Genomic DNA, 24943 nt, shown 5'->3' with positions numbered 1-24943 from the left:
ACCTACAAATACCTACAATCCAGAATCACACGTTCAATTTCTTACGGATTTGCATTCACCGATGGTTGATAATGGATATTTTGTGACACCTAGTGGAGTGACATTGTCTATGGGAAACCAAATGGTCCATACGAAAACCAATTTTCATTTTACTCCAAAATCGGATTGTGATTTTAACATGTAACATATTAATAAATTAATAAATAACATATGATAAATTAAACATTAAATTGTAATATAGATATATTTTGGATTGTGCGATATGAAATAAAATGTCAGAGGTATATTGTCCAATGGTACTCGCCGTAGTGACGCAAAAAGTGAGCGACGCAAAGTGAGCTCTCGGTGAAACTCTGGATAGGTCAAAACAAGGAGCTCGGGTGAGACAAGTGTGGAAAACCCATGGGTTTAGTCAAAAAACGGATTTTTACATAAATGGATACCTTTGCGCGAAAGTTAAGGAAAATGTTGCTGTTTGCCAGATATGTTTTAGAATGGATATGGGCAGTAGCAAACACCAACCTAAAAGCTAGCTCGTAGATTTTTATAGAACTTTCTCACTTATTGACAGGTGACACGTATTGATGGGTATTGTGAATCCGTGAGGTCGTGTGGGTATTTATGTTTGAAATAGGCTGCTGTTAGGCAGCGGTGCGTTTTGTTTTTACGAGAAGGACAAGATGATGAACCGTCCTCTTTTCAGTACATTAGACTACTGGTATTACTATTGCAGTTACTAAAGTAATGTGTTAAGTTTAATGCGCATTAAGAATAAGCAAGTAAATATCGATTAGAGCGATATCGTGCCGTGATTTTTGATGAGGGCTTTCCCTTGGTGACCTGCTTGGTGATATGTGGTTTAGTCATTAACGAAATAAACCGAAAACTAAACTTGTACATCCTGGAAACCTAAACTGCGAAACCAACATCTAACAGACTTAGACTAAGAGTGTGTGCTTAAACGCTGTTTACTTTCTTTGCTTCAGCCAGTAGCTACAAAAAGCTGTACAAATGTATGGTGACACGTTGTGCAGTGTTTTCTTAGGCTTGCTGTGAATTGATCAGTGTTCACACTATGTAGTCTTGTAACGGGTTTTGGCAATTGGTTTGCTCAGAAGTCCCCAAGCTTCTCTTCTGTACTTTGTGGATGTTGTGGTTTTATTTTCTGCCTTATTGCAGGTGGACAGCAGTAGAGAGAAACCCAGCAGGATGGCCAGTGTAAGCATTCTCCTCTTCCTTGTACAGATCTGTTCTCGCCATTGGTCTGTAGCTGCTGATGTCTGTGGCGTTTCTCTGTTTCTCAGGCGCTATGCAGCCGGGCCAGACTGGTGTCCTACCTGCCTGAGCTTCAGGTCCTCGTCCGTAGGCTGACGGTCTCCAGGGCATTCTCCTCCTCGGGCTCTGATGAGGCACACGCTCCAGTCACACCCCCCGACATGGGTATGCCTGTTTACACGCTGTGATGCTGCCATCTCTCATGAAGCAGCAGGGGGACACGTCTGACCCAAATTTTTGTGCCCAGGGCCCGGGACAGTATGGCCGGATGAGGACATGGGTCCTTTCGGCCCACAGGACCAACGCTTCCAGCTACCGGGCAACATGGGTTTTGACTGCCATCTGCAGGGTCGGGTTCCGCCCCACAGGGCTGTGCCAGACGTGCTGTCTGCTCCCACCAGCAGCGAGAGGCATGCGATTGCGCTGGCTCAGTTTGTCAGCGAGTTCCAGGTGAGCTGGTGTGCTGTGCGTGCCAGTGATACATGGCCAAACACTAGCCTGAGTGTGAGTGTCCTTTCTATGTAACCCACCAACCTGTCTTCCTGCCTTCCTTTCACAGGGAAACAGGGGCCCCACCTCACCCCAAAGTGTCAGCAAAGTGGAGGAGTATTTCGAGACCTCTGCTGTGGAGTGTGCTGTGCAGCCCTGCCCTGAGCTCCTGAGGAGAGGTGCCTGGCTCCCACACACGTTCCCGTCGAAATTACTGCGAAGGTTATGATTTCCACTTGGGAATTTAAGTTGCTGTTTTAATAATGTCCAGTAGGGGGATCTGTTAGTTGATTTCTTCTTGGGCGGCGGGAACTTTCCCTTCAGCTTAACTCTGGCTAGCATTAATGGAGGTCACTTTTTAAGGGCAGCGTGGTGGCTCTGAGGCTAGGGATCTGAGTCTGCGATTGGAAGGTCGCTGGTAAGAATCCTGAGAATTCCAGCAGTGATTCTACTCTGTTGGGCCCTTGAGCATTGCTTTGTCCTGGGTATGACGTTAATCTACATCCAGCCCTGTAAGGAGGTCCTCCAAATTACAGGGAAATTTGGGGGTTGGTGGCAGGATTGGCACTCCAGCCACTGGAAAAAACTCAGGACTAGTGTGGTGCTGAGTTATCACCCACTGCACAGTTGCACTCAGGTTCTCATCCCTGAGGTGGTTCGTCGTGTTGTAGGTGCTGCAGTGCGCTGTAATCAGCATGCGCCCCTAACCTTTTACCCCTTTTTAAAGGAAATCCTTCTCTCGGACAGATTTTGAGTCCATGTTTCCCGAGGCCCCATCTAGCAGTTTGACCGTCGTCACAGTGACTCAGAAAACTCAGAACGACATGACAGCGTGGTGTGAGGAGGTGGACCGGGAGAGGGAGGAGCTTTTGGATAAGGTGAGCAAGCTGCTTGTTGGTCAGAAGGCCAGGTTTGTCCCCTAACACTCTGGCAGGCTGAGCCGTAACCCTGCCTCAGGGAAGAAATCCTGGAGCCCTGCCTCTTACACAGTAAATGGCATCATCCTGAAGTGCCACTCTCTCCCTGCAGTTTGTCAGTGGAGCCAAAGAGATCTGCTTTGCGCTCCGCACTGCGGGGTTCTGGGCCGACTTCATAGACCCCAGCTCTGGACTGGCGGTAAGCAGCGTGGTCTGTGAGACACATTGTTAACTTTGTTGACAAAATCTATGATGAAAATTATTCATCGAAGATTTTTAATTGACAAAAATAAGATGATAATAAAAATTACATTTATGATGCCAGAAATAAGAAAATATACAGATACTTTCGTCAGTGAATAAAAATAAGACAAAAATTTTAAGAAGTGTCCATAAAAACCACAAGTTCAAACCTTATGTCATGCCATAATAACAGCTTTACATATGTTTACTTCAGGAATCTAGAGCGGAGAGTGTGTGTGTGTGTGTGTGTGTGTACACGTACAGAAAATTAAGAGAAATTTTCAAGGAAATGTGAAAATAGTATAATGGACTATGACTAAACCTGTTTCATTGACTGCATGTACAGTGGTACCTCAGAACTCGAATTTAATCCGTTCAGAACTCCGGATCGAATCCTAAAAAATTGTAATCGAATTTTCCCCATAAGAAATAATGGAAAACCAATTAATTGGTTCCTGGCCCCAAAAAATTACATCTACATATTTTTTTTAGCATTTAAACACAAAATAAACCGGATAAAACAAGAAGAGCATATACTGTACTAAACACATCTAAGCACATTTATCAAAACAGTAATTTGTAAAGTAAGAAAATAAATGTATCCAAACAATGTGTCCTGCCCCGATCGTCCGCTCCTTCCGTGTGCCACGCCCCCTCGTTAACCTCGTGGAATCCCCATGTGATCAGCTGTTTCTGGTTGTTGTTATTAGCCCTCTGTATTTCGTCTGTATTTCAGTTTGTTTTCCCAGCCCAGTCATTGTATTGTCAAATTACCCAGTTTGAAGAAGAAAAAAAAATCCCATGTCACCCTCAGATTTCCCTGAAAAAATTCACAAGTTGCCTATATCAAACTGTTGGGGAAATCCTAAATATTAGGTAGGTATCTCTAATGATTTTGACACTACAGCCCTTTGAAATTTGAATTAATTTTATGGATTTTGCTGAGTGAGCCTTTTGGTCTAACTTCTGACATTGATAGCTCCGTTGATATGGCATGTACAGCTGGTAGAGCTGGCCATTGTTTAAAATTTTTAGATACCAGTACCAGAAGGATACCTTGATGCCAGTTCCTAAACAATATTTTTTTTAAATCAATTTCAACAACAACAAAAATACATTAATCATTACAGCACAAATCTTTTATTTAAATAAGTCTTTTGTTACATATTGGTTAGATACTGGGGGGATCGATCACAGGACTCAGCCTTTTATTTATGTTTTACTTATATGACCCACAACATGTTTATAATTCAGATATAAATCTGTCCAGCAGATTGATCTTTCATTTTCCACAGAATATAAACAATGTAACATTATCCCGCTAAGAAGCGGTGGCACTGTCTCCAAAAATGGTCGTGAAATGTGGCTAAATAGTCACAGCCTGGAACCGGTGGAGCCGCACTTAAAATTTTTACACTATGGAACAAACAAAAGCAACAGTTCGCAAGTCGGCCCACAGCTGTTGTAACTGGCCCTTGAGATCCTGCAGATTGACACTGGGTCTGAGTTGACGTCCGGGCTGATCCCACACATGTTTGATTGGGGAAAGATCAGGGCACCTGGCTGGCCATGGGAGGACCTCATCATGATGCTGTAGGTACTGTAATTCTTGGCACACAATATGACAACCCTGCCTTGGTGTGGTCTGTCTTGGGTGACTAGAACCTTCACGACGTGTGTGGGTGCCCTCATGTGCCCATTGATTCCAACATCGGGCGACTGTGACATCTGCATGCCTCACATGTCAGGGAATTGCACGATACAACCATCCGGCTTCATGCAAACCCACAGTGCGTCCCCTATCAAACTCCTGGTAATGTGCTGGTAATGCTATCTAATGCGTTTACGAGGCATCTTCTGTCTGGTGACTAGACGTGCCAGGTCCTTGCAAATTGAATCATTTACATACCCATCGCTGGTCTGCACGTGTACCAAATTACATCCAAATCGGACCATTACTCCTGGGTGCTTAACTTTTCACTGAGTATGTATGGTTACTGCATACACATGGCCTAAAATGTCATAAATGACAGGGGGAAAATTGAGGGCTTTATCTAGCATACTGTTTGAGTGAGAAGTTCACAAAAGAGACGTCATTTTGAATTTTTGGCCATTTTAACAGCCTTGTATGGAAAAAAGTACACAAGATGCAGCTGATCTGATTACATTTATGAATTCTACAGGCAGCCCTAGTCATGTCATATTTAAGGAGCTATGAATATGGAATTTGGACCAAGAGGCTTGTTCAGCAAAACGCGCATTTCACAGGGCTGTAGTTTCAAAACTAGAGATACAGGCCTAATATTTGGGATTTCTCCTTAAGTTTGCTATAGGAGCACCAGTGAATATTTTTTCAGCAAAAAAAGAGGGTGACCTGGGAACCTTTGGGTGATTTGATATGAAATGACCCAAAATATGCTGCAAAAATTTACACTGCTTAGGAATTGGTTCAAATGGTGGAGCTCACATAGCAGGGCAGGTAGCAGTATGGATGACCGTGTTCTCCAGCTCTTTGGGGGAGTTGTGTAGCTCAGCAGGTTGGGATGCTGTGCCTGTGATCAGGAGGTTGCCGGTTCTATCCCAGGGTCAGCAGAGTGACGTACTCTGAGCGAGGCCCTTAAACACCCAGTTGCTCCAGGGACTGACTGACCCTCTTCTCTCAAATGTATGTCATATTAGATAAAAGCATCGTATAAGTAACGTGAATGTTTTCCTGCATGTGGATTTGATTGCAGTGAATGCTGCTTTTGTAATCTGGTAAAGACTCCCCAGGCATGTCCATCATGAGACTGCTGTGAACCTCTGTTTCTCTTTTTTTGGGACAGTACTTTGGCTTGTACACAAACAACACGCTGTTTGAGACGGACGAGCGCTATCGCCACCTGGGCTTCCAGATCGAGGACCTGGGCTGCTGCAAGGTCATTCGGCACAGCCTGTGGGGGACACGCGTCTTTGTGGGCACCGTGTTCACCAGCGCCCCCCCGGACAGTGTCATCATCAGGAGGCTGCAGGGCTGCTAGAGCGCCAGTGTGCTGCCGTGTGCCGGGACCAAGCTCCGTGCTCACGTGGGATTCGCACGGTGACCGTGGGAATCAACCAGAAAGTGTGTACAGGACGGTCGCCTAGTTTTAAAATGAATCAAGACTGAAGCTTTTGCTCTGTAGATTTAGCTATGGTGCAATAGGTAGAAAATACCCTCCCTTGGCCCCAGGGATGAGTGAGAGGACTTTGAAGGTAAGGCTGCCCCCTGCCTGAGACTCAACTGTATCACTCATCTTCAGGATATGGCCAGTTCCACTGAGCTCAGTCAGGGGGGGATTCCTGTCTTCTGACTTGTCAAGTGTTAGAACTGTTAAGGATATACCATACCTGTCAAATGTAATAAAACAAAAATGTTTAACCTCAGAAATTAGACCCCAGTCTTTTGTGACTGTGAAACACTGGATCTCACAAACTGTTACAGCTTGTTTATTGATTAAATAAAGGTCGGAAAATATGTTTTTGTTAGATTTCTCTTTTGTGATGGTGATGTTCCCCTGTCTGTGGTTCTGTCTGAATGTTATGGTGAATTTATTTTTCTGCTGATGCCTGTTTCGGTGCGTAGTGGTGGCCGAGGAAGCCATCTGGCTCTCAGGTGTGTCAGCTTCACTAATCGGATTTTTCTACAGTCTTGCTCAGCAAAGCAGACTGTCATAGTAACGGCTCAGTTTTCCGTTCTCCCAGCCACGCGTACGCCAATCACGTCCACAGTACACAACCAACCAGAAAGTTCCAGAGCTGTGCTGCTCAGGTCACTGAGTCTTTAAGAGGTGGTTTAGATGTTTTTCAGAAAGGGCAGGCTGTTAGCATTGTATTTCAGGATGCCTGAGAGCAGGCCATCCAAGAGGGATGTTTAAAGGGATGCCAACCGCCCAAAGATTCAACATCGATCTAGGCGTCTGTAATCAGTGAGTCTGATGGCCCCGTCCAAGACAAACACGCCAGCGGCCCTCCACAAGCGGCTCTACGTCACCTTAAGGCCATTTGGGCTCTCAGAGCCTGGAGAGCGGGTCGGGGGTTAGAGGGGGTCAGGAGGGGCCTGGTGTCTGTAAATAGGAGCTGGGTGTGTGTCTCACATGACCTGTATGCCCCATGCTGTCAGAGGCTTCCTGTTTGTGATGGAGGGCCCGCCATCATGGCTCGTAGGTTGGGCCACTGCGCGCCGTGTTATTTTTGGAAGCCACCGGTTTCAGCCTGTCTCCTGCCGCTTTGTCAGCCGCTTTTCCACTTCTAACCCCCTTCCCACACCCTGTCTACCTCATTTCCTGTGTTGCGGCAGTCATCTATGCACAGGACCCATGGTTCAGCGGGGAGTGTGCATCCTCTGATTGCGATTCATCCCAGGATGCATGTCGCTCCCCCAGATGAAGGCAGGAATCCCTGCTCTGACTCCCAGCACTCTGGGAGTGTAGAGATAAACAGACTCTCCTCACCACCTGATGGTCTGTGCTGTTGTACCCTTGAGCAGGGCTCCAGTGAAAGTCACATTGCGTCTGTAGTTTGTAAAATCATGCACCAGTTTTTAATTGTTGTCACAATGGAACAGAATATTCTAAGGCTTATTGTGGCCTCTAGTCAGCTTGGGCTGGGTTTTGTAGAGTCTAGTACAGTATCCAAAAATGTGATTTTTTTTTTTGGTGTTTTTTGTATCCATAACTGTAGCTGTGATGTTTCTACTTAGGATCGCAGTATATGTTAAGAATCCCATAATTACTGTGAATGAGTGCATTTAACAAGGTAAACAGTGTTTCATTGTCACATTAATTCGGTTATTAGCATTTTCTGTCATGATCTCACTGGTTTGTGCCAGACTACGCCCTGTTTTCCTCCTTTCACTGAGCTGTCACTCGCCTTCCTCTCTGTGAGCATTTAGCACTTTCGTCATCCTCTTGGTATCAGCCGGCATCCAAGTTGTGGTTGCTGTCTTGGTGTTCCCACAATCCTTTGCTTTCATTGGTGACACTCTGCTCCCCCTGTTTGTGAAGTCATTATTTAAGCACAAAACACCAGACTGTGCTTAATAGCTGCAATTATTCAAACTGTGAAATGCAGAGAGCGAGGTAATTATTGTCCCAAGGGCACATTTTAATAGTGGTGAGTGAAAAATGGTGGATGGCCTCGGTACTTTAATCGCTGTGGTAACAGTGAGCAGGGTGCCGTGAGGGTCCTTGGATACCATGCAGTGTTACTCAGCCTTCTGAGGAGAAATGTCTGCTTCCCTGACAGTCCTCAGCAGCTTCCTGTTCCCAGGCGTGCTAGGCACCAGCATTGACAAGCAGTGCTTTTTCCCATCATCCTCTAGGGCATCAGCCTGACCACCCCATCCTTCAGAAAAGCTCATTCATCAAGTAATCCAAGTTAGGAGGCCCTTTTTAATGTTAAGGTTTTGTTTTTAGGCGTTAAAATCTTAAATAGCTTTGACTGCCATATGGTACAGCCTTACGTTAGTGACATATGCCTTAAAAGCACAGCAATTTTGCATAAACTCCCACCAATTGAACCAGGAATAAGATCAATCATGACAGCCTTACTTTTTCATTTTCAGGGATGTGGGCTTCGAGTCAGACTCCTTATCCCCCCACCAGAAGCCGGTAAGGTGTAAAAACACAGATAAAGCAGCAGAGCCTGGGCTCTGTGTGTGTTTGGGCTTTTTGTGGCCCATCAGCAGTATCTGCGGTTTTCCATGGAAAAGCATTTCCATCTGAATTTGGCCCAGTTAACCACCGAACTCTGCTGCATTTTTTTGCTAAATGCATCTTTCCCAGAATTCTGTGGCGTGAGCCTGCACTGTTTCTTATGCTTTTAAAACCAATTTACCAGAAATTTGTTAGTGGATTTGAGGGATAGAAGAAAAACCCACAGAGGCGTGACATCCGCTCCAGCGCTGCACATTCCCACGCAGAGCCACCCGCGCCGTGCGGCCCCCACCTACACTCCTGTTTTCACCAAGGACCGGTGACTGATGGGCTTTAAGGATGAGGACACACACAGCCAGAGGGGGGCGTCGTTTTCTCTGCTCCCAGGTCCTGGGAAATTAGCAATCTCTATGGCTTAACACATGAAAACGAAATCATGTGTGTTCAGTTTGTGCTGCATTAACATTTATCACATGTGACAAATCAAATATTCCATTTTATGTATATTTATACATGACATGCAATATTTACAGTACAATATGTACAGTAATGTTTACAGAATGCAGTGCTTGGTACAATCCTGCTTCTAATTTTAACAAGATTCAGGTTTATACTGGGTACTAAGGTTTAACAGATGGTCAGCATTAACTTGTGCAAAGAAGAGAGAGAGTGAAACAACTTGGGTTGGTTACCCCCCTTACTGTTTGGAAATCAGCCAGCAGGAGTGAAACGCAACATCCCCCCCCACCGTTTCTTGATTGGTGGATGGTGCTTACTTACAGTAGCTGGGGCTAAAAGGCTATCGGCTTAGCATTATGACAGATAAGTGCATTTTCATATCTATGGGCTGCCAGCCTAAACAAAGCGGCTGGCCACACAGACAACAGGCAACTTTTAGCAAGATCTGCATTTCAACCACAGGAAGGAAGGAAAGTCCAGAACGCAGGGGGCAGCGGCGTGACAGGGCGCGCCATCTTCAACATCCTCCCACCAGCACAGCTGGGACTGTGCCAAGGAAACCGTTCAATACATGTAACTGTACACATAACCAAACGAATGTAGATTAACATGCACATATAACTATCCATAGTAATGTAGAGTCACTTTCAGTAACACAGGATGCCCCCAACATGGCTGATTTTGCAGATTTCAAATTTAGACATAGCCTAAGCAGAATTGTCACATTCCTTCCTTCCATCCATCCATCCATCCATCCCACTTGTCCTTTACTAAGTGGTGGGGGTCTGGAGCCTATCCAGGAACTTACAGGCACAAAGCAGGGAACAACCCAGGATGGGGCACCAACCCATTATGGCCCTTGCATTTCAGGGGTCCCAACACGTCTGCACAGCAAATATGAAAATACAATTATAAGCTAAAAATCGGCTGCCAGCTCTTAGCTACAGTGCTGCAGGCCTGTGGTCAGGCTGAGGGCTCTGCATACCCCACGGCACCCCCTGTACACATGCAAATAACACATGTAAATACACATACATTTAAGTATAAAAAGTGGGGGGAGCAGAGTTAGGTGCTCAGTTGCTAAGTGCTTTAACTTGCACTGCTAGCATAATTTAACTCTAGCATTAGCATACTGTACAAAAATAAATACACTATATACATACAGTATGTTACACAGAACACAACCTGTACTTAGTTTGGCACCCAAAATCTACTAGGGCGTGACCTAGTTAGAACCACACACTGACGGGGCTAAACAGTCAGGAGATTTAGAAAAACACAACGTAATGTAATACTGTTATGTGACCGCTAAGCCGCTGCATCTTGTGGCTTTGCTTCCTAGATGCGACTTAAAAGGAGGGCCGAGGCGACGGCGGTGAAACAGGTGACCGCCGCAGGCCGGCGCGAGGTGCATTGTGCGCGGTTCAGCGGCGAGGTGGTGCTGAAAATGGCCTCGGTTTCGTTTAGCGGCACCGGCATGTTGCAGATGTGTCCCTCGCAACAGGAAGTGCAGACCTGCGGCCGGGCAACAGGTGTGGGAAGGGAGAGGAAGTCAGGACAAAGATGTTAGCGATTCCACCGCTAACGTGCTAAAAGATGGCTCCGGAGGGTTTCTGCTGATACCGTGACATGGGTCCCGGTACTGCCGTACCTGGTGTCCGGGGCGGGCGGCGCCGGAACAGCCAGGGGAGCGGCAGTCTGCCAGGACCGCGCAGCGCTTCGTCACAGAGATGCTCGCTCCCTGCTCGTCCATTAGGTGGCGCGTGGAGCAGTACCGGGCCTCTGCCAGGGTGTGGGATGCAGTGGGGCATTATGGGATTTGAAGCCCCCAGCGAAGGGGGGAGGTGAAAAAAATGATAAAATTATTTTAAAAAAATTTAATTTCAGAATTATACATAGTTATAAAAGTATGATAATACAATAATAATAAAATTATTAAAATTATACTGGTTCCAAGGCCACACTAATTAGCAGAGAAATCCAGAAAAGCTTTTTAAATAGTTTGGAGCAGTGGGATCACATAATTTTAAATTAAATGTATTCAAATTAAAATACTTGGGATGAATTAGGAGTACTGGTATAATAGGGGAACGTCTGTTTTCTGGACAAAAGTAACTGGGAGCTTTGAAGACCAATGCTGTGTGGCAGATTTTTTCCCGTTTGTGAGGGAGATGAGGGGGCGGGGCGGGGGGGGGGGCGTACCTCGTGGACAGTAGACGTCTGGGGCGTAGCGGTTGCATTCGTAGTTATCCGGTGCATTCTCACATGTGAAGCACTTGAATCCCCCTGGATAGGGAGTTGCTATGGGGATCAAAAAGAAAGCAGGAAGTCAGGCCAGCGTATGAAACCCTGCACATATACAAACGGATGTTGAATGAAATTAATGTGAATAAATAGCCTCCAGTGGACACTGAGCATTCCTGAGCTACACATTAAACACAGTGTCATGACCAAACCCGCGTACAGAACGAGCAGCGTGCCGCTGCAGCTGTCAATGCAGGCAGCGTGTCGATTAGTGCCGCGTCGTGGCTGAACGGCAGGTCAGATTCGCCTCGCCCATCTAGCCCTCTTAAAAAGACCTCATTAGCGCCTCCCTTTAGCTCCATCAGCTGTGGGTCGGGGGGGGGGTCACCCGACCGTGGCTCTGCCCCCCACCCCAGCCCAGCATCGCCCTCCGACTCTTCTGTTTTTATTGAAACAATGTCCAAGGTCCTCCACGGGGATCAGTCTTTTAGGGTATTTAGGATGAGCACCCAGCTCTGTCACAGAGCCTTACTGTGGCTCATAACACATTACATATCTGGAAGAGGATAGTTATAAATCAGTGATATGCTTTGTTCAAACAAGCCACCCTCATATTCACATTTTTACGGTGCGACAGCAGTAACTAGCGGTGCCATCAAAGGATTATGCTACAAGAGGGGTCCCAGACTAGATGATGTGGATGTGGTTTAAACATAGTAGCAGAAATAGAATAATGAAGCTGCGCACATTCTCATTGGTGTTTGGCTGCAGCTGTGAGGGGGGGTGGCTTGGAGTAGACGAAAGAGACCGATCGCCTCCGGGAACTTTCCATCTGAGCCCCTGACCCAACAGTGACCCCGAAAGCAAATGAGCTCAAGCTTACTTATTAATCCTGAGCTTGGGGGGGAAGGGGGGGGGGGGGGCAATGAAAGTGTTATGCCTCAATACAGAACGACTAGTAATTTGCACCCAGAGGACTCTCCCTCCCAAAAAGCATCCACCCAATACCCATAATCCTTTCAGGGTGTAAAAAGAAGATGAGGAAGATGCTGGAACATTAATAATGAGAATGAGGGTGCTGAGTTTGTTTGCTAGTCACACATCAACATGCTGAGCCAAAACAACAGCTGGAAAAGTGGACTCTGCAGATATGATTGTGTCCCAGCAAACTTTGCGGGAAGCCAGCGGAATGTCGGCGGCAATGGCTAAAGGTGGGGTGATTTTATCACCCCGACACAGAAACAGAGGGTGACAGCTCGACGGTGACAGGGATCTGATGTCTCCAAACAGCTGGCTTTGTGAAAATGCAACATGAAACCAAGTCAAGCAGCTGGATGGGAGACCCTGCAAAGGCCTTAGAAATGATGCATTAAATGCAGGCTACATACAGAGGGATGCACTAATAGGCATGATCTGTTGATGTTGTTGCAGCATGTGGAAAAAAAGCATCGGGATATCAAAGCTCAGGTAACTTCAGTTCTTACTTGAAGGATGGAGAAAGACGATGTCCTTCACTGTGAAGTCCCGTGACTGGACAGATTTCACCCAATCAGCAACGAAAGCCAGGAGCAGGACCCAGGCCAATACAGGCCAGGGTTCCATTTCTGGGCGTGGCCTCAAACATGCAGCTACCCAGCTGACCAACAACACCTTCAAAAGAGCTGTGGTACCTGTTAAACGAAAAGTTTCAAAATTTAAGAGAATTTTGCCACTGCAATGCATCACTATCATTTAACAAAACAAAGCTTAACTGACCCCGTAACATTTTAATACATTTCCTACATAATTCTGTCATTGATTAAATCCTTTCTTGCCCGGAGGACACCATATAAAACAGATGTGTTTCTCTGAGCCCAACTGCCGGTCAGCAGAAAGGTGCTTTTCACGGTGCTGCAAGTCTGCTGGATCCAGTGCTACGCATGGGATTAGAGGTTCAAAGGGTACACCGACGGCAAGGACCAATAAGCACGTCAAGCTCTTCTGCTCCGCGGTGGCTGTGGCAGAGATGTTGACTCAGAACCCAGAACATAAGGAAATGTTTTGTTTTGCCACAGTGAAAATCCAATCAAGCAGCACAAAACACCTGTAGGCATTAAGGGTTTGGGTTGCTGGAAGGCTCAGATGAACTTTTTATCATAGAGCTTAACCTCGTGCCTGGGAAAGGACCATCTGCACCGGGAGGCTTCAGAATCAGGGCTTCAGAATCACGGCACATCTAGGGTCACCAATAATCATTCATTCTTTTCACTCTGTTTTAATTTGATTTCCGCGTACCATTTATGAACTCAAAAATCAGAATTCAGGAACAAAGACAAGCTGAGGATCTAAATAAAACATTAAAATGTTTTAAAATCCTTTCAAAAAAAAAACTATGACTGACATCTCGGTTTGTGGTCTTGTCCAAACTGGCGAGGTACAGTGACCATAACCAAATTTCAGCACATGGAGTAAATTACCATAGTAACGGCATTATAATTCAGCTTGTTGCATCTCTGTATGAAACGTACGTGCTGGTGTGGCTGCCCGTTTCCATAGCTGTGAGGTCTCCCCATCCCTGCAGGATGGGTCACGCTCCGACAAAGAATGCAACACTAATCCCCGGATAACACCCTGGGCTTTTGTGTCCCAAGTACTCTTTTCCGGGGTCGGGGGCAGGGCTGACGTTCAGCCCCTCTTCTGGGGCGGGTGGAGGGGGCTTTAATCACGGGGCAGTAACCTTATTGATTGCGGGCACTGGGCAGGAAGCAGATCGTGTTTGAGGGTCACTTGGGTCATCACACCAGGCAGCCCTGCCTTCGAATGCTGGAGGATATGAGACTGAGAGATGCAGAGTGTTACTCCTCAAACAGACATCATTCAAATTAATCTCATTTACCCATCTGCCTCTGAAAGCCATCCGCTCTGGCTGTTTTGGTTGCATTTGATTGGTCTTTTAAATGCTCAGTCTAGACAAAGCAGACCAGATACCCGCCTAGTGCCTGGGCATTTCAGTCAGTATTGAGACGAGGCGTTCTCCTTCCCTTTAATGTAGAAAGTGACCGGCACCATGGTGGACTTGGTAAACCACCGCACAGCTACGCAAACACCGGATGCACAGGCAACATTGATGTACATCAGCCCCGACCTTGTCAGTCTCGTGTGGCCGATTTGGAACAGTGGTTGGTGGCTCCCAATTTGGGAAGGCACCCCTCTGTTTATTTTAAAGCCGGGGGAAGGGAGAGAGAGAGAAAACTTTCCTTTCTGTGTTTGACATGCTAGCCATACATTATGTTAGAGATGCCTGTTCTCATGCCAAGGCAGCCAATGGGAGATACGGCGACCGGGTCATACCCTGTCACTCGCACGAGGCTACCCAATCACACGCTTCCTGGCAACACACTTCCTTTTTGTTTAATCGTCGCTAATGTAAATATTGTCAAGCTCACAAAGACAAATCTTCTTGAAATGTATTGTTTACTATTTCCTTACAAAAATATCAAATGGGACAGACCACAGCACACTAAGTTATGCAGTAGACCGCCCCTTGTAATAATATTGAAATTCTTAATGGCATCGTTCAAACAAAATATTTATGGTCACAATGATAAACCAAAATGTTTAACATAATAAAATAATGGGGGGGGGGAGGGGGGTTGCATTAGCACCTGTGTGAGTTTTTGATGGAGACCTCCTGTACCTACTTTGCAGTACACTTTCAGCAGTAGAGTTACCCTTCATGCAATTCCACCTTCCGCCCTGTGGATCAGGAATCTAGCCACTTTCTCAAATCATCCGTGTCACATGATCACATCTGAACCAAAGCGATGAGAGGGGAAAGCAAGCAACAATGACAGTATGCATCAATCCCATTCCGGTGACGTCAAAATAAAAGTAAATCAGCAACGTACAGCAGATTACAGGTGAAGTTCAAGATGCATAGTTCCCATAAAATCAAACCCTACGGCTGCACAGCTTAGATACTGACGCTAACAAGAGGCCGTGATGCAAGGTGGCCATCACGTTCCTGTCCTTTCATTCCGATTGAAGCCCAAATCCCATCCAGATCAGAACCAGTGCAGCCGTGGGCCACTTTTGGGGTGGTTCAGCTCCCAAGTCCCCGGTTCATGGGAGGCGGCCCCCTCTTTGTGGTTTGATACAAGGCAAGTACAGACACAAGGCGTGGTGACAAGGTGATAATCTCCCCACAAAGTTCTGGAGCTGTCCCCCTCGTCTGCAGATCCCATGAAGTTCATCACTGAAAGTCTCACAGAGAATTCCAGAAAAAGTCTGTGATAACTGGTATCGATTAGGAGATGTGTGATTGATAGCCCCTTTTGAACTCAACTCTAACCAATAAGGAAAAACATCTAGTCATCAGTGTATCTCCCAAAAGTCACTCTCAGAGTTCAAAAGAGTTCTGATATTACAGACAGCCATCACGTTCTGCTCGCCTGCATTTCATTATAAACTCTGAATTTATAAGAGCCGTATTGCCTCTTCTCACGGCCAGACCTCTGATTCATGTCTGCACATAAAATTTATTGCAGCCCTTCAAAGAGATACGGTTTTTCAAGCACCTGGGTCTCCTTCCTGCAGCTCCAGGAGATGATGTGATACAGCATAAATACAGCAGGCAGTGGGTCCCCTCCCATGTCCATGGCCCGTTATGGAATAAAGCAAATAAGCTGGCATTTCAGCATCGGCTCATCACCGGAAAACACTTCCCTTCCCTGGCCGTAAATGGATCTATTTTAAGGTTATTCCCAAGTACTTTAATAACACACTCCGGGTGATTTCCCACTGCCGTCAGCCCAATGTCCGATGGGACACTTATTTAAAGCACATGATCCGTTTTCACAAATCCCAGGAATACAAAAAGCTGCTGGAATTTCTGCGGGAAATGAAATTTATTTATTTTTTTGCTGTGTACACAAACACACACACACAATTTACTGCTACCGAGATGCTTAAACAGGCCTGTGAACTTGACTTGAACCTACAGAAGTTGCCACTGACCTCAAATCAAGTCAAATGGGCTTTACGGTCACACTGGTGTACAGTGGCAGGGGGTTATGTTCCCTCAGGACCACATTCCACAAGGGCATGCCTAGAAATTATGGGCCCCCTGACAAAATTCTACCTTGCCCCCAACCCTGCCACCCCTGCCCAGCTTTACATATCATTTTATGTATTGAAAGGTCCCTGTCAAGTGCTGGGCTCCCTGGATCTGCCAGGGTGTCCATGCCCCTCTGATGCCACCAAAAGTTGCAATAGTAATAAAAGGGGGGGGGATTCAAAATTTATAAAAGTGCAAAACACAGGACAGTGCAAGAGGACAACCCTGGTCATGCACGATAGTTTGACACAGCAGTGATCATTTATGCAAATCACAAAATATTTTACGTTTGAAAAATCCAATTTCTATTGCATAATGGTTAGAGGTTTTTCACAGTTTTAAAATTACCAGTAAACAAGGAACCAGATGCGTGGGAATTCAGACGGCAGACTGGAGGCCACAGGCGAATGAAATATAGCGAAGGCCGATCGTCACCCAACACCAGGGCAGAACTGGTGCAAGCGCCTGGCCTCTATGCTGCGTCACAGAAAGGGAAAGCTTGTCACCTGGGGCGTCGAAAAGGTGTCCACTGTGGCTGCCCGCCTCCGTGAGTCCTAAAGCACTCGGCATGTCACAGCCCAGCCAGAACAAAATGCATACTCTAGAAAAAATAAAAACCTTGTACACATACTGCACACAGCCGCTTCCCAGCTGCTGCAAAACAACAGGAACATAACAAATTGTATCCCCCCCAGTACCCGGGATGAACAGCCTTTCTTCCAGCCCAGCACAGTGTGGGAGAGGCCATCCATGCCGGCAACGTGATATTGCAGGTCACACAGCGCTCTGTGAATAGCGGTTCCTCCCATTGGAGGATGGAAATGCTAATTCCCTGCCCCCACGGCGTCTCCTGAGCCACACAAACCCCACAAACCCGTTGGACCAGATGCAGCCTTGCTGGGTGGCGATGGCAGACTGTTCTGCGACTTCTCAGCCTTTTTCAGCAAGTTTCTACGACAGCAAAAGCGTCGACGGATCACTGGGATGCTTTTCAACCCAAATGGCAGGGGTGGGGGGGGGGGGGGGGGGGGGTCGAGGGGGATGTGTACCCCCAGCATTTACATTTGAATCCATTCATGCTCCACAAGAAACAGACCATTGTATTTAAATTAATAAGTTGTGTCACCCCATTATCAAAGTCTCTCCTAACATAATGCTCGATCCCCTAGAAACTGAACCTGTGTCTTGGGCATTTTGAACAACTCTAAAAGGGTTAGTGGATGTTGGAGTTTCACCTACTGGAAGAGTTACCATTTCGGTCACTACATGACTGAGCAGCTCCAGAAGGTCAACCACACAATTCCCACCTGCCTTGAAAAGTGCAGGTCTTCCTTATCAGGTGACAGAGACTAATACAGCTGTGGGACACATATTAGAATCACCTTCCTCTGGATCTCATTGGATCAGAACCATCCACGTCCTTAAGCACTAAGCTGCCAGCTGTATCTTGCTAGACACACCATACTTCCTGCTGCATTCGCTGATGTTCTTTCAGCTGCCCGATTCTGTAATCCTCTGGTAGCACCACACGCATAAGGACTAGAGGGATTAACCATGTACTAATTCCCCCAGATTACTTACCATTAACACACCTTGTGACTACAGCTTCCCTAATCCAGATGTAAAACCTTGAGGGACTCTCCCATGTTCCACAGCACCACCACCTACACTGGGCGAGACTGAGACCAGGCAGAGGTAGGTCTCTCGTACCAGCACAGGATGGATGTCACAGCTCAGCCTCTAAGCATCACAAAGTCCTCTGGATCTCACACGCCCAACCCAGTGTTAGGGATGGACAGAACAACTCAATGGCAAAAAGGTAGTGTGATTTTTTTGCAAATGAAGGCAAAAAAAAGGAGGTTGGTTGGGCACTCCACTCTGCAAGTCATCCATGAAATCTACAGAAGGCGACTGACCCGTCCAGAGAGACAAAACACTGCAGGCAAAGCCATTGCCCAGCAAGGTGCGAGGATATGAAACCCCTGTGAAGACAATGTGAGACATAAACTTCCTGCTACTGCTGGGGGGGGGGGGGGCAGTAATACACCCCTGTGGCAGCTGTCATAAGAAACCGGACAAACTCGAAGTCAAAAGTTGTGGCAGTTAAAAGGCAAAAATATTAACTAATTGGGATCAGCAGATTAACAAACTTCATGATATCAGAATCTGATACGAGAGATCAGTCAATATGAAGTTTGAAACAGGCACATAGATACGCAGGAAGAAAAAGGCTTGAGAGACTAATGTCACCCCACAGGAGAGAACAGCAGGACTGGGTCTAGGTTGGCCAGATCGGGGCAGCACGTGAAGTTCTACCATGATTGTTAGCTGAAGAATAATTAAATGTTTATTTACTTATTTATTTGGGGGGGGGGGGGGGGGCGCACTGGCCTGCAGGTTAAGGGGCCGTGTTCACAGGCAGCTTCCATATGGAAAGCCTGTGTTCCCCCCTTTTTTCAGTGGAAGGACAAGCCCTCCATCTGGTCCTCATTAACATGCAGCTGCACTCGGTGCTTGTGAGAGGTGGGGGGGGGGGGGCAGAGGGGGTGGAATCCTCTGAAGGGGACAGGATGGATAGGTGAATGAGTGTCCACCATCAGCAGCATGGCCCTGTTGGCTGAACCAGCAGGCCATACCCCCCACGCCCCCCCCAGCTGTCAGGATGTCAAGAAAAGCATTTACCCAACACCCCCCAGACATGACCCTGAAAAAGAGAACACTTTGATGTCAGCTTGTGCGATGTTGGCTGGAGCGGGCGGTTCCACACTCCCCTTCAGAAATGTGACAGTTTTATGATTCCGGCTACGAATTGGATGAGGAATACCCACATCAGATACAGAGTCGAGAAGAGGAAGGCAAAACTGGGAAACGAAACAAAAAACTTCAAAGCATAGAAAGATCTGGATAATTCACAACTACAACGAATCAAAGATTAAGGAAACCATATCCTGAACCAACTGATTTAGGAAACCTTACAGGAGAAACAAATTTTCACAAAATATTGGAGAGATGAAGATTTTCATTTTGAGAAGCCAAAGATCAACAAAAAAGATAAATAAATAAATAAACCTTTTCCAGATTTACTTGTGTTACTGTGTGGGTCTTTCAGAGAAAGAGCAGTCACATGGCCAGCAGCCCGCTGGTGGTAATTATTGGGGATCTAAGTGTTGAAAGGATTATTCTCATTGGCCACACTGGAGAGCAGCGAGGGAAAAATAAAAGCACTTTACTGAAACGCAGTGGTTCTGCCTTTCAGGCCACAGGCTCTGGGTATGACATGCTAGAGGCCTCCCCCACAGAATTACTTGAAATAAGGAAATAGAAGTATTTATTTTCCTAAATATCAGTATTTAGTTTCTGTGAACAGAACTAGACAAACACACAGTGCGCTCACAACAGGCGGCAAAAACCACAACAACGCAACCGTGAAAATCAGATTTCATCCGTCTGGCGGATACATCTGAAGTGTAACTTTAATCAGCATTAGGACCAGGGCAAATTAAAAAACCTCTCCCTTCCAGCTAGAATCTTCTAGAACGTGCACAGAACTCCCCCCCTTCATAGACAGCGCACCCCAGCCACAAACTCTTTGAATGGATTTTTCATGGCAAGGTTACGTATGAGACACATCCTATCTGACAGTTTGGATCCAGAAAATAGTCTCAGGCAGTGTATTTAAAGAACTAATAAATCACTCATACATGCAAATTTTACATACATATCCTTTATCCCTTCTAAAAAAGGGGGGGACCGGATGCATTTTGAGGTTTTATTGTGTTATAGAACACAGATTAACCAGGGCAAACACTGAATGAGCCACTTTGCATTACTTCTCTCCTATTTTACAGATTAATAAACCAGCACACATAGCATGTTACACCTGATTACTAAAATGCATGTCCATCCTGCCTAGATCGCAGTGCACACAGAATGTGTATGTTTACCAGCAGACTGAAGGCTGTGGTTTAACAGACAGGAAGTGATGGGGAGGGGAGACTGAGCCGGTTCTGTCACCCCCGGGCAGAGATACTGTCCCACCTCCTCAATCCCTAATGAAATGCAGACCGGGGCAATTATGAGAAGCTACCCTCGGGGCAGATTCTGTCTTGTAAAGGCAAGGCTTCCTATCCCAAAACCAAACAGCATGGAAGAAATGGAGAAACCCCAGAAACAGGGTTGTTTGGAAACCTGTGATACCATTTACATTTTTGTATTTTAACAGGATGCTTTTATCTGAACTGATATACATTATTGAGAATGTAGGGTCAGGCAGTCCCTGAAGCATCGGGGGATTAAGACCGTTGCATCATTCTGCTGACCCAGGGATTTGAACTGGTGACCTTCTGATCACAGACATAGCACCCCAACCCACTGAACCACACCAACATAGACAAGTTTCCCCATCTAAATATGGGATCCAGAAAACGAGGTCCTTAGAACTTCTAGCCCACAGCGACCCCAAAACGGGACAACTCCAACAGACTCCAAGCAGCTTTGCTTTAAATGTCCTGGATAGGATACGCCTGCTCATTAATGCTGTCAATTACGGCAAATCTGACATCCGGATGCTTACTGCACTGGTATTCAGGATTGAGTAGAAATGAAACAACCAAAGTGAATGAAAATGGAACAAAAGTGGTGATAAGCCTGAAGGATCAGAACCCCAACACTGCAGATCCGGGACAGAAATGCATTTGGGTCCAATGGAAAGTGTCATATGTGGCAGGGAGAAGACAAAATGACCACAACATGTGACAGAAAGCTTCAGCAAGCAATGACCCCCCTTGTCCGAATATGGAACCCCCCCCCCCCCCCACTCACACCCAAGTGACAACCCACATGTCACGTCTGTCATCACTCCTGCACAGCCTGTCACACTCCGGGTGACACCAAGCAAACACCTGCCCATAAGAAATCACTCCACAGGCCAGTTTCACCATGGGCGCATACATATGGAGCGTGATGGGGGAATGAACATCTCACAGGAGGTCTGGAGGACCCAGGAACATGCTCACCTTCATGATCACAGAGCGTACCGCACAGATCATCCATAATAAATACGTCAATTATGCCTCAAAGCTCATCTGGTCCAGGAATATCTCTACTTGCCTGACACTATTCACACTTTCTGCAGATTTGATCAGTCATCCGATTAGGTTCTTGCTTTGTAGATGTTGTGTAGCTCTTGCTCCTATACTGCTTACAGAGTACAAGCACCAGAGTACAGAGTCATTCAGTATGTATCTATGCAGCGTCATGTTAAAGTGGAATTATATCTACCTTCCCCAAACCGTGCAAAGTTCAGGGGGTGGAACTGCTATGTGCCCTGTCCCCTCTAAAAAAGCCCCCCTCCCCAGTTCACAGGCAATTTTTGCTTTTAACATATAATCAGTCCCTCTAGGTTCATCCCCCACTAGAACATGCATTTCACCATTAAGTTAAGGTTTCTGTGAGGATTCCTAACACTTCATGGTGTAGAGCAGTACACCGAAAAGCTCATTACCAAACCAGTATGATGTATCACACCAATTAAGATAAAGGTGTAATTTTCCATTTTAACGGGCTGAACAGGATACTGTGTGTTTTCTGAAAAAGAAGCATGCAGCACAGAGGGAAATCCCCCCCGGGGGTTTGGCGAGCAGACAGCCGATGACTCCTGACCCCCCAGGAGCCCATCTGGTAAAGGTGCCCGTATACCAGGCGCACCTGCTGCACCATACACAGAGACCACCGCTACCTAACCGCTGACTAGTTTCATGTTATATTAACCAAACGTGTAATGATGATTAAAACATACTGCGTTTTACCACACTGACCGCGAACAGACGCTTCTCAGCTGCCCAAACTCATACCTATATCACCCACTAGGGTGACCATACGTCCTCTTTTTCGGGACCTAAAACGTCTGAAATGTCCAGAGTTTCGTATTGTTTTATGTTGACGTTTGTTTTCTACGGTCAGAATACTTTTGTATATAATTGCGTTGCTTTGACGCTTCTCTTTGCGTCCTGCCACCGCAGTTCTCTTTTGTTGCACAGTAAAACATGGTCATTCTATCACCCGGTTCACCAGGATACCACGAACCAGTTATTTAAAAAAAATCAAGCGCAAGAAAATCTGGATATATTAATCCAAATGTCCTGAGTACGTAAAGACCGAAAAAAGTAACAGATTCACTCCGGCAAGTTCAATGCTTTTCATTCTTTAAGGTGTTGCAATAATTTTACGCAAAACATTCACGAAGCTGCTCGCATGTCCCCGATCTTGGAAACCTGGCGATTTACACCTGCAGTGATCAAGGTGAGGGCGGGTGAAACTGGAGAAACGCAGAACAGCGAAGCAGCGGTGGCTGCAAAACTACCTTCGCAGAGCAGAAAACGACAGACTCCTGGCTCCGCTTTATCCCCACACTCCCAGGATCATGAATCATTCAGCCAATTTTTTGTTAATTTTCCCAGTACTCAACATTAACGTCAGGCCATTTCTCGGGGCGGCGGACCTACCGGTGGCTCCCGATCTCTGCCTTCCCCGCGGTGCGTCCGCTCCTCGGCCCTCAGCGCAGTCCGGCTGACCCTATCGGAGGTACCGAGAGGCGTGCTTCCACCCGCCGGGACCGTCCCAGTAGGCTGCACCCTGACTCCTTTAAGGGGGGAAAGACAAGCCAGGGAAAATCCCCCCGCACCTCGACAGCGCTCTACTTCAGCCACTACATAAGCTGCTTATTTCCTTCAACCAAAACACCCTCGAGTAATTTAGGAAACGCGTACGACGATGTTTTCTGTTAGTAAAATTACGTTTTCCACTTGATATGGGTGCCGTTTCCTTAACTGTATATTTTAATATATTTCCAAAGATACAATCTTTGCCATTTTTATGTATACTTTTTCATTCTGTAAATGTATGACTTGTAAGCTTCTCTTACTTCAGCCAGGTTCATATATTTTAGATTATTTTTCAATCAAAATAAACTAAGTCAGTCAACCATTTTATTGTTAAAGATCCGTGTTAGTGAGAGCCAGCACACTGTGACAGACGCAGAATGAAATGCTTTAAGGCCCTTCGAGAAATAGCCGCGAGCGTAAGTTCCATCTACTGAAGTCATTTTACATTTCCGAATGGGATACGTTCCAAGCAAAACAAATAAATCAGTAAATTGAATATGGTTGAAGGTATACTTTTCATTTTATATTTAATCATTCAATACCAATTCTTCTATCCAATTGTGAATTATAACTCAGATTGCCAAGCAGTAAGCACTGGTATAAGGATTACGTTCTCACATAGGCTATTATACAGTATATGCTCAAACAAAACGCCATCTGTTGGACAGGAGAAGTTATTTTTTTAACTTATCTGACCGACATTCAGATCATGTCCGGTTTTTAAGTCTACTTCTATATTTTATTCCTTACCTTCAAAATCCGCTCTTATTCAGCGCCTGATAACTCGTCTTTACTAAAACTGAATGATAGGCCTACAAATAAATTGCAGGAATGTGCATGCACCTATTTTACTGAAAATTCAAAGAACAAAATCAAACGTGTTTAAGTCTTGCCCACGTATCTTCGTTATTTTGATGCCTATAGCCTACTCTGCCAGTAAGCCCATGCAGTTAACCTTGTTTTATATCATGTTAATTTTAATTGTAAATATTAAAATGTGAACGCTGAAATTACTTGTATTCCAAGAAAACCTGTCCCGTTTATTACCCCGGAAAGACTCCTGTCAGACAATAATTGTAGTGTGTACAGGCATGAAGAGGCTGCCATTTAGTATAGGACGCAGTCCCCATTTTACATGAAACGTGTCCTCTTTTTGAGTAGACTACAAATAGACATAAATACACGTTATCAACCCTTTGTTTTTGATGTCTTGACAAATCTTGATGTCTTGATAAATCGAGCTGATTTAACCAGTAATTCACATTCTTTTCAGTCGGTAAGTGATTCCATTCTCTAATCTCCCCCTTTTACTATAACTAAAGTGGATGATGACACCAGAAAATTTAAGGATTATATATAGGCCTAGTTTACCCCAGAGCCATAAAACCATGCATCACAATCCGTATTCATTGTTTTCCAGGGACAGGTGCGGTTATTCTCCTGCACATCGTGGATGCATGGTGTTGCACTTAAGGTGGTGTTTTGTCTCCCACGCCTCAGACGCTCGACATACACTAGTCTGCGTTCCATAAAAAAAACAACGAACACATCCCAGTAAATCTGCCCGCAGACACATATTACATGAACGGGGTTTCGTTTAAAATGCCATTTAATATTGACTTGTAAAGGGACAAGGGAACTGATATCATATGGCTGCGCTATGCGATACGAGGCATGAGGGAATAATGGAAGCAATTTGCAAAAAAAAGTACGCGCTCCTTTAATATACTGTCGGTCACAGGGATTCTGGGATCTTCTGCATGCTAAAAGTCCAACAGGCGTCACCAGGAGCCACGTGCACACCGATCACACTGCACACCTGTTATCACTTGATGCAGCCATTTTTATATTAAACACACGTTTACATCTCATAGGTTTTGTTAC

At 45.8% G+C, this 24943-nt stretch overlaps 2 protein-coding genes across 4 annotated transcripts; one reads left to right on the top strand and one right to left on the bottom strand.

Moving 5' to 3' along the window:
- Window positions 1-294: 294 nt before the first annotated feature.
- On the top strand, window positions 295-6420 carry mmadhcb (metabolism of cobalamin associated Db). 2 transcript variants are annotated; one of them, XM_023822328.2, is made up of 8 exons: window positions 295-380; window positions 1180-1218; window positions 1305-1440; window positions 1523-1725; window positions 1835-1943; window positions 2512-2642; window positions 2794-2880; window positions 5750-6420. In XM_023822328.2, exons 2-8 carry the CDS (start codon window positions 1210-1212, stop codon window positions 5942-5944), a joined length of 870 nt encoding a protein of 289 aa, XP_023678096.1. In that variant the 5' UTR covers window positions 295-380; window positions 1180-1209; the 3' UTR covers window positions 5945-6420. The 2 variants fall into 2 exon arrangements, with proteins under 2 accessions (XP_023678096.1, XP_023678095.1); XM_023822327.2 differs by having other exon boundaries at window positions 362-456.
- A 2669-nt stretch (window positions 6421-9089) lies between these two features.
- Window positions 9090-23060, bottom strand: lypd6 (LY6/PLAUR domain containing 6). 2 transcript variants are annotated; one of them, XM_072717483.1, is made up of 5 exons: window positions 22901-23060; window positions 12787-12972; window positions 11261-11359; window positions 10711-10840; window positions 9090-10580 (listed from the first exon to the last, which is right to left on the bottom strand). In XM_072717483.1, the coding sequence occupies exons 2-5, from the start codon at window positions 12902-12904 to the stop codon at window positions 10397-10399; spliced, it is 531 nt and encodes a 176-aa protein (XP_072573584.1). In that variant the 5' UTR covers window positions 12905-12972; window positions 22901-23060; the 3' UTR covers window positions 9090-10396. The 2 variants fall into 2 exon arrangements, with proteins under 2 accessions (XP_072573584.1, XP_023678099.1); XM_023822331.2 differs by having other exon boundaries at window positions 9090-10573; window positions 10710-10840; window positions 22901-23037.
- Window positions 23061-24943: the final 1883 nt, after the last annotated feature.

The sequence above is a fragment of the Paramormyrops kingsleyae genome, chromosome 1 (assembly GCF_048594095.1).
Source record: "Paramormyrops kingsleyae isolate MSU_618 chromosome 1, PKINGS_0.4, whole genome shotgun sequence".
NCBI classification, from domain to species: domain Eukaryota; kingdom Metazoa; phylum Chordata; class Actinopteri; order Osteoglossiformes; family Mormyridae; genus Paramormyrops; species Paramormyrops kingsleyae.
The sequence above is the reverse complement of the archived record's forward strand: the minus strand, read 5'-3'. Positions and strand labels throughout refer to the sequence as shown.

What these genes read in the sequence shown, in the direction of transcription:
- mmadhcb (XM_023822327.2), top strand. Translation starts at nt 436, where the DNA reads ATGGATACCTTTGCGCGAAAG. An exon ending in AGTTTGTCAGCGAGTTCCAG is followed by an intron (nt 1,726 to 1,834) that starts GTGAGCTGGTGT and finishes TTCCTTTCACAG; the next exon opens with GGAAACAGGGGCCCCACCTC. An exon ending in GGGAGGAGCTTTTGGATAAG is followed by an intron (nt 2,643 to 2,793) that starts GTGAGCAAGCTG and finishes CTCTCCCTGCAG; the next exon opens with TTTGTCAGTGGAGCCAAAGA.
- lypd6 (XM_072717483.1), bottom strand. Translation starts at nt 12,904, where the DNA reads ATGGAACCCTGGCCTGTATTGGCCTGGGTCCTGCTCCTGGCTTTCGTT. An exon ending in AGACGTCTACTGTCCACGAG is followed by an intron (nt 10,841 to 11,260) that starts GTACGCCCCCCC and finishes ACACCCTGGCAG; the next exon opens with AGGCCCGGTACTGCTCCACG. An exon ending in GCCGCCCGCCCCGGACACCA is followed by an intron (nt 10,581 to 10,710) that starts GGTACGGCAGTA and finishes ACCTGTTGCCCG; the next exon opens with GCCGCAGGTCTGCACTTCCT.